Source organism: Acyrthosiphon pisum, chromosome A2 (genome assembly GCF_005508785.2).
Source record: "Acyrthosiphon pisum isolate AL4f chromosome A2, pea_aphid_22Mar2018_4r6ur, whole genome shotgun sequence".
Lineage (NCBI taxonomy): Eukaryota > Metazoa > Arthropoda > Insecta > Hemiptera > Aphididae > Acyrthosiphon > Acyrthosiphon pisum.
This window is the reverse complement of record NC_042495.1, coordinates 38,612,328-38,624,363: the sequence shown is the minus strand read 5'-3', so window position 1 is coordinate 38,624,363 and position 12,036 is coordinate 38,612,328. Positions and strand designations below refer to the sequence as shown.

The 12,036-nt window shown below is 30.9% G+C and overlaps 1 protein-coding gene across 1 annotated transcript in view; it reads right to left on the bottom strand.

The window, feature by feature from the left end:
* LOC100166349 (sialic acid synthase) overlaps positions 1-12,036 on the bottom strand; it is a 33,586-nt gene continuing 21,550 nt past the window's right edge. Inside the window, exons 3-4 of the mRNA XM_001951627.5 lie at positions 2,246-2,596; positions 1-980 (exon numbers count right to left, since the gene is read on the bottom strand). Coding sequence (XP_001951662.2) covers positions 852-980; positions 2,246-2,596 — 480 coding nt within the window. The 3' untranslated portion in view covers positions 1-851. The remainder of the gene's footprint in view (positions 981-2,245; positions 2,597-12,036) is intronic.

Sequence of the window (12,036 nt, the reverse complement as noted above, 5' to 3'; positions counted from 1 at the left end):
TTTTTTGGGGTGAATTATTTATTAATTCGTAAGTTTGCCAATAGCGACGACAATTCAATTTTCATTATTTTACAATAGTTACCCAACAGAAAATAACTGTATAGGTACGCTGTCATTATTAAAACAAAAAGATATATCTAAATCTGTAAAAATTATATTAGACATTTATAAAAAGCACACATATATGATATACATAATTTTAAATGTTATACAATATAAGAGACATAAATGGCAGACAAAATCGACTAGTGATGATACGTTTTTTTAATTACAATAATTGCAATTTTAACTTCTAATATTTGAAAATAAAAAAATTTAAAAAAAATTTAAACTTTTAAGTTAACGAAATGATGTGATGATGTAAAATATTAAAATACTTATCTAAATAAGTAAGTCGAATATAGTAAAGGTACAAAGTTAAAGACATATTATGTGAATTTTTTCTTCGGTTTCCAAATTGATGTGATCTGAATTACATGAAACTTTGCGAGTGCTTGAGCTTGGTGACCTTAGAGACCATATAATATGAATCTTATAGTTGAAATGTTCAGTAAGGTTTATTAATGTGTTATTTTATGAACAGAATATGAATACTGTATATGAATTCCTGGATTGAAGAATAATTATAGTATATTACTACCTAGGTACCTAATATGTTGTTTTAAAAATTAATTTTTTTCTATATGTAACCTACATAATAGTTTGCATACTGTAAATACGGTATACATTTACATACCTTGACTTCTTTTTTTTTTTTTTAAACAATTAAATTAAATTAAAATACCATATTTAGGCACCAATAAAAATTGTAAATGAACACTTTGAGGTGATAATAGATATGCTTATAATTTTTAAATAGCTAAATTTCTTTCGATGTAACGAATGTCTCTGACGAGTTTGCTAAACTGCGAAGGGTCTAAAGAACATATATGATCCGAGCCCTTCATATTTCTGTCCAGTGTGATATGTCTTTCAATAATCTGAAACAATATTAATATAATTACAATAATCAATTAATATTTAATAACTTCGATAAGATTAATCGTAATTTGTAATATTAACTAATTTTTTCTCAGTACATATTATAATATAATTTCATGATGGTATAAATACAAGTATCACGCAATTGAGTATTTAAATCAATACTAATGGCTAGTCTACTTATAATGAGTATCTTATATGATGAATACATCTTACGTTAGATAATTGGTAGCCTACCTGTATAAAAATAATATTTTTCAAGTACCTATAATATATACTATATAGGTTTCGGATATAGAAAAAAATATAATATATTATAAAGGGTTGTAAAGTGTGGGAAATTGTATAAAAATATTTTCATTGAATAAATTGTTGTAAATTTAACAACAGTTTAAACAACTAACAACTATCAATATTATATAGCATTTAAATCTAGATGAAGACATACGGGTATGAGACTCTTAACAGTGTTAAATGGCGCAGCAGTAAATAACACATGACATGTTGCAGCATGCTGTTCTACTCTGATCACCTGAACTTATTAATAACTATTATCAATAAAAAAATATTCGTTACCTATTCAATTTATGGATCACTTAATAAATTAATTATAGATTATGAGAATTTGAAAAAATATGAATTTAAAATTTAAATCATATTATGCTTCTTTTAAAAATCTTAAATTTCAAAAAGTAAAAAAGTATAGGTAGGTATAATAGGTAAAAAAAAAATGTTTATATTAGCACTATGCAATAGTAGGCATACATGTAATTCATAATATTAATTATTATATAGTGGAAATATAAAACAGATTTTAACAGAACTTTTAATGGTACTAAATATTATAGATGCTGTCTAAACGAACACCTCACTTGACGGAAAAAATTTAAATGTCCTGATAAAAATAATAAGGTATTTCAGCGTATTTCGACCTATTTGGAAAAAATCTAATCATTGAACTTATTGACAACATTTTATAATATTATCATCTGTCATATCCGTTTTCGATAAAATTATTGTCACCGGTCGGCGAATTGGGAAAATTGAAACTTTATTATAAAACCGGTATAATTTGTCGGCGAACCGAAACGTCGGCAAACTAGACTGTCGGAAAAATGGGTATGTCTTAAAAATAATTTAACACTGGTATATTAGTCGGCGAACTGAGTTGTAAGCGAATTGGGATTCGGCAAAGTGGGTATGAACTATGAACCGTCTGTATATTGTACACTATACTCCCATAATCCCCGTTTCATATCCTTACTTTGGCACCGAGTGCTACTGACGCAGCTGTCAGAGAAGAGCCCACTTCGTGGCCGGAATAACCAATGATCGTATTTGGAAAAGTCTTGCGGAGCGTCTTGATCATGTTCAGGTTGGCCTCGTCCGGCGGCGTCGGGTACGCAGATACGCAGTGTAACAGTGCGAAATAGTTATGGTACCGGCTGACTGTCTCGTAAGTGATTCGTATGTCAGCCAGCGTCTGCATGCCGGTAGATATGACCAACGGGACGTAAGCCTTAGCCGCCTTTTCCAATAACATCACATTGCCTGATTCGCCCGAACCGATTTTCACAAACGGCACTTTGAGGTTAACGATGAAATCAAATGAAACCTGAAGGAAAAAAGGATATATCTATATGAAGGATACATTTTATATTATATAAGTGAACTGGATAGTGCCCGATAGTGACGAACGAGAGTTCACATCCCCCACCCTAAACAGGGAGTCAAATTAAATTTTTATGATCGTTTGAAATTCAAATTTTTACAACAATGGATATTCACTCGATTTCTCATGTAGCGATTTACTTATTTTGTTGTTATTCAAAAACGAATAATTGCAGATACATGAAAATTTTACTGAATGTTTATATTAGCATTTCCTATACACCATACAATTTTGACTCTTTTTGAGCTGTTTACGGACATTTTCAGTTTTAAATTTTTTTAGTTTTTTTTTTCTATAAATATCAATAAAGTTTTATCTGTTGGGCAAAAAAGTGTATAAATTTAATACAAAGCTCCTGATATATTGTTACAATATCAGTTGAAAAATATTAAAAATATATAGGAACTATTTTTTTTTATATATTTTTAATATTTTAAAGATCGAATTTTGAAAAAATTTATCAAATTTAAGATTCAATAATTATTTTGTAGTTAAAAATGTATAAAATGTTCAATTTTTGTATCTAAGAATTGAAAATTTAAAACAAGATTCCACGTAAGTAATTAATTCTGTTACCAAAAAATCTAAAAAATACATTTACACAGTTTATTTGTATAGTCATTTTAAGTACAAATTTGGACGAAATTACATATTAAAAACCTAGTATAACTATTTTAGTTATTTTGTTGTGATTGTATAATATTATTCGTGGGTACTTGAAACTTCTAAAGTATACTATTATATATCTATGATAGTACCACGGTTTTTTGTTGATGTATAACGCGTTATAAGTACGTAATAGATATTATGATATGATTAATTTGAAAATTATTAATAATACTATAGATAAGTATACCTATAATAGGTATGTCTAATACCTAGACTGATATACCGTCTCCGCTCAGAATCGTTTTTCTTATACAGTGATATTATATCATTGAATTCAAATTTAATACCATCCATTATACAGTGACCCACTTCTAACCTACTGTACAGCAGAGCGACATCCACTTACCCACCTTTTTTATTTTTTAATTACAACTACAACATTAACTACTTATAAGAAACTTTGTATTTTCAAATATTAGTTATAAAAAGAACAATTTTTATGAAATTCTAACTCAAAATAATTTGCAAATGTTCGTGTTTTTGATGAATTTTGTCATAAGTTATCTTTAGACGATCATAAACAATTATTATGAATCTTCAACTTTTTTTGAGCATAATATTTTTAAAAAAAACTAATAGAAATCAAAGATTTCTTATGCCTGTATAAATAGCTCAACATAAATCAAAATATTTTGAACATTTTATGGTGTATAGAAAATGCCGAGCGGACTACGGCGTCGGTTTGAATCTCGACCACGGGCGGCTTATCTCTCTCTGGGCAGGCAACTGCCTAAAGAGTGAGGCCACCATATCCCTCGGGCTTCGACCGGGCATGGCACAAACCTAAGGCTGTCCAAGGCTTTTTTTTAACTCAGTTAATTTAAGTTAATATGCATAAATTACAAAAAGTTAAAAGTTAATTTAACTGCAGGTTAAACTCAGTTAAGTTAAAAGTTAATACACACTTTTTGTTAACTTTTTATTAAGTTAAGAAAAAGTTAATTTGTTTTTACAACGCTAGCGTACTTAATTTTTTTTCAACCCAAAATTTTTTAATACCATAGATAAGAATATATATGTCTAATACATAGACTGATATACCGTCTCCGCTCAGAATCGTTTTTCTTATACAATGATATTATATCATTGAATTCAAATTTAATACCATCCATTATACAGTGACCCACTTGTAACCTACTGTACAGCAGAGCGAAATCCACTTACCCACCTTTTTTGGTTTGGCCTTTAGTAATATTTCGCTTATTTTGTAGATATAGACAGGACGTTAAACAGACACAGAAAAAGTATGAGAACAAAATTAGGTTGGAATAAGACCACTTGCTACAACTGCATCAAACAATAAACATACATGTTTACTTCAATATAATATGAGCAGTACGTTTTTTACGGTGCTTATACTGTGATGGATTCAATTTAAGAAAATTTTATAATTTATAAAATATGCGTTATATGAAAATTCCAAGTACTTACTTACTTACTTACTTATACCTACTTTAAAACGTTCCTGCTAGCTGGTTACGTTTTCAAACTCGTTATTATTACGTTAATCACGTGCGCGTTTAATAACGAAATGAAAGATCAAAAACAATATTCCAGCAATCCGACGTCGCAGCAACTTCATCAGAGATCCCCCCCGTCCGAAATCGGCCAATCACCCGGTGAGATCGGAGTGTGACAGCTTCAGTCGTTATATTTTATTCGTAGGTATTATAATAATAACATAAGATAGCATTTCCGGAAACCGTCCTGCGGCGGCGCGCATCGTCACCGCCCCCGCGCAATATAAATTATATTAATATCTGCAGCACTCCGTAACGCATTTAATATATTACGATATATATATACACACACACGACTCACTTACGACGGCCACCGGCGGCGGCCACGATAATTTAATATGATGTGAGTGTGTGAGAGTACCTACATATAGTTTTCATTATTATATATTATACACTGGTATAGGCTGCAGTGACCGGATGTGCGAGGCGAGAGAATATAATGTGTATTATAATAATATTAAAATGTATAGTATACCTATATATTATGTACGACCACCGCGACGACTATAACACGGTGTGTAAACGCCTACCGACGCCGCCGCGCATCTCGCGTATGTATATATCGTGTATAATGTATTATAATAAAATATATACCTCTATAATACATATGACATATTTTACCTGCGGCGATCGCGGTCCACAACAGCTGCTGCGTACGTATATACTTATAATATTATATACCTGTCCGCGGATCGAGTTGAATCGTCGTCGTCGTTGTTCCGATTAAACCGCCACCGTTCACGGCGATTACGCTGCGCCGCGCACACGTCTTATTATATTTATTATTATACCCGGGTATAGGTATGTAGGTACGTACCTCCTATACGGTTTAATGTATATAACATAGGTACAAATGGTACTATATATACCGGAGTCGGCCGTGAAATCGTTTGTCACGCGCCGCCGCTCGTTCGTCCGCGGCGCGCACAATGCCCCGTGTGGTTCTTCTCGCCATGCAGGCCTTCGCGGCCCGTCGTCAAACCGCAACGGATAACCTCGGGTAGGGTCGCGGTGGCCATAATATTATAATAATAAAATGTAATTTAATGTATTATTTTATTATCATTGTATTATCGGCGAGTGGACCAGAACGGGAGGCGACCGGTCGCATCGCGGTATATGAACCGCATCTCGAAACGCCAGCCGGAAAATCGTTTCCCGCGACGATAACGCTTCGCACGAGGTGGGTAATAGGTACCAATACGGAAGTGGCTATTTCACCGTCATATTAGGCCGTAATCGTTTCAAGTATTATATCGAAATGTTATATTATCGCCGCTGATTTGACTACTGCATTGATACCGACCAGTTTTATCATATGGTTGGAATTCCGGATCTACAGAGCTTTTAAATAAGTGAAAATCATCGTAATTTTTAATAGGAACCAATGACGCAAAGAAAATTAAAAATAAACTTCATAATTAATTATAGTTGATTGAAATGTTTCTTGCGATTACGACTCACGCAAATGATATTATTACCTATACTTTGCTTATTTTCACGAGTAGGTTAGGTTAGGTTATATGTGATACATAACAATTTAAAAATGCTCTCATATTATATTATATCACAGAACAATTTAAACATCTTATAAAAAACTAACGGGCAACCGCGGATAATGCTGTTAACATTAAGATTTATAATAGGTTATATTTTTCACTCTAATATTAAAGCTGACAAAGTGACAACACATAATTTTAATAAATTGGTGTTGCTAAACTAAAACTTGTCATGTCCCTCACGAGTCATGGATCAGAAAGAAAAAATAAATTATGCGCGCCGAGTGCTGACATCTTCCGTCAAACCCTCATAAAAAAAAAAAAAAATATGGCTTTACAATGACTGTTGACTGATTAACAAATACCAATAAAAATTAAAAAATATATCCAAGGTTGTTTTATTAATAGCTAGGTGTTCGATATTCCTCCGGAAGAAAGTATTTTTTATTTTATGTATTGACAATAACGTTAGACTATTTTTAAGTTTTTTAAGACCAGGTTCATACTTTATAAATAAGTAAAATATTTGATCAACATCGTATTTATTGATATTGCTGATTTATATTTCCTGAAAATGAAATCAACCACATTTCGACACCAACCACTGCCGTGATTCTTTTTAGTATATTTATCATAGAATAGAGTTTTTAAATAATAAGTAATATCGGTGTTATTTGTTTATTTTCGTCTCCAAATTGAAATTTGACAAAAAGTTACATTCTTATACAATAATATATGTATAGATATATTATAGATAACTGACATTTATAGGTTTTTATCATCTATTAATTACAAATTATCATTTATAATGTATTGAAGCACGTCACGATCTCTTCGTTATTACCTAACTAATAAAAATATTATTCTAATTTATCAACACTTGGACCGTTCCCAGCGCAGAACGCTGAAATACCCAGTTTCCATATTGTGCACGGCGCGATCGTAATAACAATAATAACAACATCGATAATAATAACACGATGGTGGCCAACAGTTGTACTATATAGACAGTATACAGCCAGTACCTATACAGATAGGAGTTGTACATATCATACACGTAATATACGAGTCCGACAGGCGTGTGATATTGTACATTATTATAATATATGCGCTCGCCGCTGCAGCTCTCGCGCGGTGGAATGTGTTAATCTCGGCGATATTATATTATTATTTAGGTGTCGGCGAAGAGGTCAGGTACTCGGGGTCGTGGCGGGCCGTGGCATAAGATATTATTATTATATATAAACGCGTTTCGACCGAGTGCATTCTTTTTCATTGTCGTTTAAGTACAATATACTGTATATGCACCACACAGTACATCGTCTTTTTATACATAATATATATTATGATATAGGTATATATGTGCGTGCAGTGCGGCTCGTGTGTCGGGAGGGGTGGTACGACCCCGCCGAAATAAACCTAAAGCGGAATATCATATATTATTATAATATTATTATTATTATTATTTTTGTTCAGCATTCCATTCGTCCAAAATCGTATATCATATATATTATGTAGAGGTAGGTACGCGTATTATTATCCGTTCACACGCACGCCGCGGACCTTTGTGCGACGAGTCTATGGAATTTGTCAACGGTGGGACCAGGCCGGCACTCGTCGTCTCCTCCTCTTGCTCATAATCATCGTCATCACAATATATACTTCTCTGATCAATTTGTTTAAATCTCGCGCGTTTTGTCCGAACCCGTCTTATGTAACGCGTACGACACACTCGCATACATATTATAATATATTATGGGTAACGCACGATAAAAAAACCGTCCGTTTATACCGCGATCCTGGTGGTCGTGCGGTTACTGGTAGATATATGGTCTTCTCTTAGAATTGTCTGCCGACAAGGATATTGTATGCCTTATTAAATCGCGTACTGCATAATGATGAAGATCGTTAATTATTTTCAAAACATTTAAATAAATCGAAATTTCTCCTACTGAAACAATATTATGTGTATTGTATAAAACATCGGTATAATGCACTCAAAAAATCTGCAATTTTCAAATATGGTGTGGCAGGTGGCTATGCAGACAATGCAAGAAGACCGCTCGAGATACAATGAAATCTCGCAAACGAGTATATGACGTCTGAATAAAAGGGAATTTATTGGCTCCACTTTATTAAACTACAAAGACTTCAAAATTTTTCCAGTTAGGTACAGTCTGTACGGCAGTTCTCCATATTGAGTCAAACAGGTAAAGCAAGTCGTAAGCAAGAACGTGAATATATTATGACATACGAGCAAGGAGCACAAAAAAAAATAATACATAATAGGAAAAAAATATTTGGATTATTTAGGTTAAATTTTACTAGAACTGAAAATTCCTAGTACTGATTGCGATGTATATTAGCGACCACTCAGAATTGTAATAATATTTAAGTAATTTTTTGAAGGGTTTAGCCATGATTAACAAATTTAAGTCGAATTATAAAACTAAAGGAGTATTGATTTGATATTTTTCTTTATCACATGACAGTGTCGCACGAAATTATGAACACAAATATTATCTAGGAATAATGTATTTTAAATATTTAAATGTATTTCGAAATCAATTCATATTTATTTGTTTATTTTATTTTACTCTACATAATATAAGGAGTGTATTGAAAATTGTATGATATAAGTGAGAACTTTCTGACATACTGTGCGAGTTTCTACAATTCAGTACTACAGACGAAGAGTATATTATAGAGAAAACGAAGTATTTATATAGTTGTATATAGGAAATTGTATTTATATTTAAGTAAAATCAAGCTATAATGTCCAATGTAAATACGTATATTATTAATTTATGAAGAGAATAAATATATTTTTGTTTTTTTTAACGCATATATTATTGTTATTATATTTTAGTGGATTTACTTAGAGTCACATGATTATACATAGTTCTAGTCCTATATTCATCGTGTTCCGAAAAAATTCTCATTTTTAATAATATTAATATGAACCTACTCATTATACGTTATAATACGCGTGTCTGGCAACTAGAATTGACGGAAATTTCGCGAGCGGATGACAAAATACCAATTTGGTGCTGGTGATTTACCGCCAGGGAAACGCCGTACGTGGAGATGACGAAAATTGTATCTGTAACACACGTGCACGCATACTTTTTATATTATATTTTTATCGTAAACGTTTCGATTTGCCGTTCCATTACGATAATATTAATAATAATAATAATATTTCATTGTGTACGCGTTAAAAGAAAAAGTGTTTGACACGAGAAAACTGGTTCATTCTTATTATAATCTCATCTCGCGTTAATACGCGTATACGGCCGAAGAACGAATTAACGAGCGCCGGTTTTTTTTCTATCTCTATATATCTATAATAATATACATATAATATACAGACGTAGGTACGCGTAATAATGCGACGGTCGCGTAAATATTCAATGCACAATAATAATATTAATAATTTAATAATATCTTTACAGCTGCGCGGATACGTGATCCTAAAATGTTGACATTTTTATATTTTACCCCCACGCGTTCATAAGAAAAAAAAATTTCTCTCGTAGCACACATGATATAATACACATAATATTATTAACCTTACTGTACATAATAATATAATATCTTGACAACATCCGATTATAATATACAAGCAGTGAAGTACAGGTTAAGGCGTAACGACGCGTTTACGAACTTTAGGTCAATAACTTCACGTGACGATACAATTTAATTATATCATCGATTTTTCAAAAACGATTTTTCACGCTTAGATTTCGTCGTATTACATATACATATATATATGCGAATAGTAACTAACACTAAACAAGTACTTTAATTTTTTGTGCTCTGCGGTTGTTCCAATAATTCACCGCGCATGTGAAATCCACAAAATAATAAAATAATAGTCCTGTCAGTGAATTCGTGATTAATTGCAAGAAACAGAAAAGGTCGAATCTTAACCGTTATAGACGCACCAACATTACCGACGATATTGAGAACTAAAACAATAAGTATTTGTTCCAATAACATAAAAATACATTACAGTTTTAAATTTTAATGCATTATTAGAGACTTAAACAACGGGTGATCAACGAATGATTCAATAATGGTGATCTCTTTCAAAAGGTTATAGGTACAACCGTAAATATAATATATTATTATAAATAGGCAAAAACTAATCATAATTGGTAAAATATAATTACTAACTAATGAATATTAATACAATAATACATGAATAATAATTAATATTATGTCTCCTATATAGAGGTCAAAGCCGATCGAACACAATAAAAAAAACCAAGTTAAAAATCTTGGCCAGGACAACGTCGGGCGGGACAGCTATAGTATCATATTGTAAATATAATATTATAGATTATACATAGTTTATAGATATAGGTTAAATTAATTTTTAAATATTTACGTTAGTGTATATTATACTAAAATATCCAATGAAATATTAAAATGTTATACTTTCAACAAATAAGTGAAAAAAAAAATTGTTTTGGACACCAGTCAAATATAAAGGGTTCGTTTATAATGATTGACGAACCTGCACGTGCCTATATAATATAATATACAATATAATATACTCTACAAGATTCGTCACATTACTACAAAGAACTTAGTTGATTTATATAGTTGTTTAAAACGCGTGTGTTAAGTATAATTATTGCAGTTCTCATCGCGTAATGTAACTAAATGTTGCATAATACAAAAAAAGCATTTTATTTGTGTCTAAAAATTCACTGAAACAAATAATATACCTACTATGTATATTCTATATATTACATATACTATATAAATCGTTATTGACATTCGCATAACCTTCAAATAGTAACATATACTTTGAATTGACATTTATTAATATATTACGTGTATAATACGTAGAACGCTTAAACCCTTACATATAGCGCGGTCTGATAAAGAATTAAAAATATTATTTAAAGTACTGATAACAATTTAACTTTATATGACTGAATATATTATAATATATATATATATTTAGGTTCTGAGTGGAACGATTAATGTATTGATTTTACAATGATGTGTGTTTTTTTTTTTATTTTTTTTTAAATTTTTTTTTGTGTCTGTCATCACCTTTTAGGACAGTAAAAGTGCTTGGATTTTCTTCAACAGTACCTTTTCTGATAGGAAAGTGAATCTAGTTGGTACGTTGAGGGGTAAAAAGTAAATTTTTCCAATAGTTTTCAAAAGCGCCGTGAAAAACAAAAGAAAAATTAAGGAAAAACGGGAATTTTTACGCAAAATCTGTTTTTGAGAAAATTGATTTTGGTTTTTGGTTTAACTTTAAAACGAATGACTGTAGATACATGAAATTTTCACTGGTTGTTTAAATGTCCATTTTCTATACATGATAACATTTTCAAAATATTTTGATTTGTTTTGAGCTGTTTACGGACAATTTCAGTTTCCAATTTAATTAGTTTTTTTTCTATGAATGTCAATAAAACTTTATTTGTTGAGTAAAAATACTTGAAAATTTAATACAAGGCTCCTACTATATTGTTACAATGACATTTGAAAAATATTAAAAATCGTTAGTCACAGTTTTTTTTTATTAGCATTTAAAGTTCAAAAATTGACAAAATATGTAAATATCACGAAAATTAGCAAATTATTTTGAGTTAATAATTCGTAAAAATTTTTCTTTTTAAATCTAAGATTTTAAAATGTAATACAAGATTCCTTTATGAGATTATCT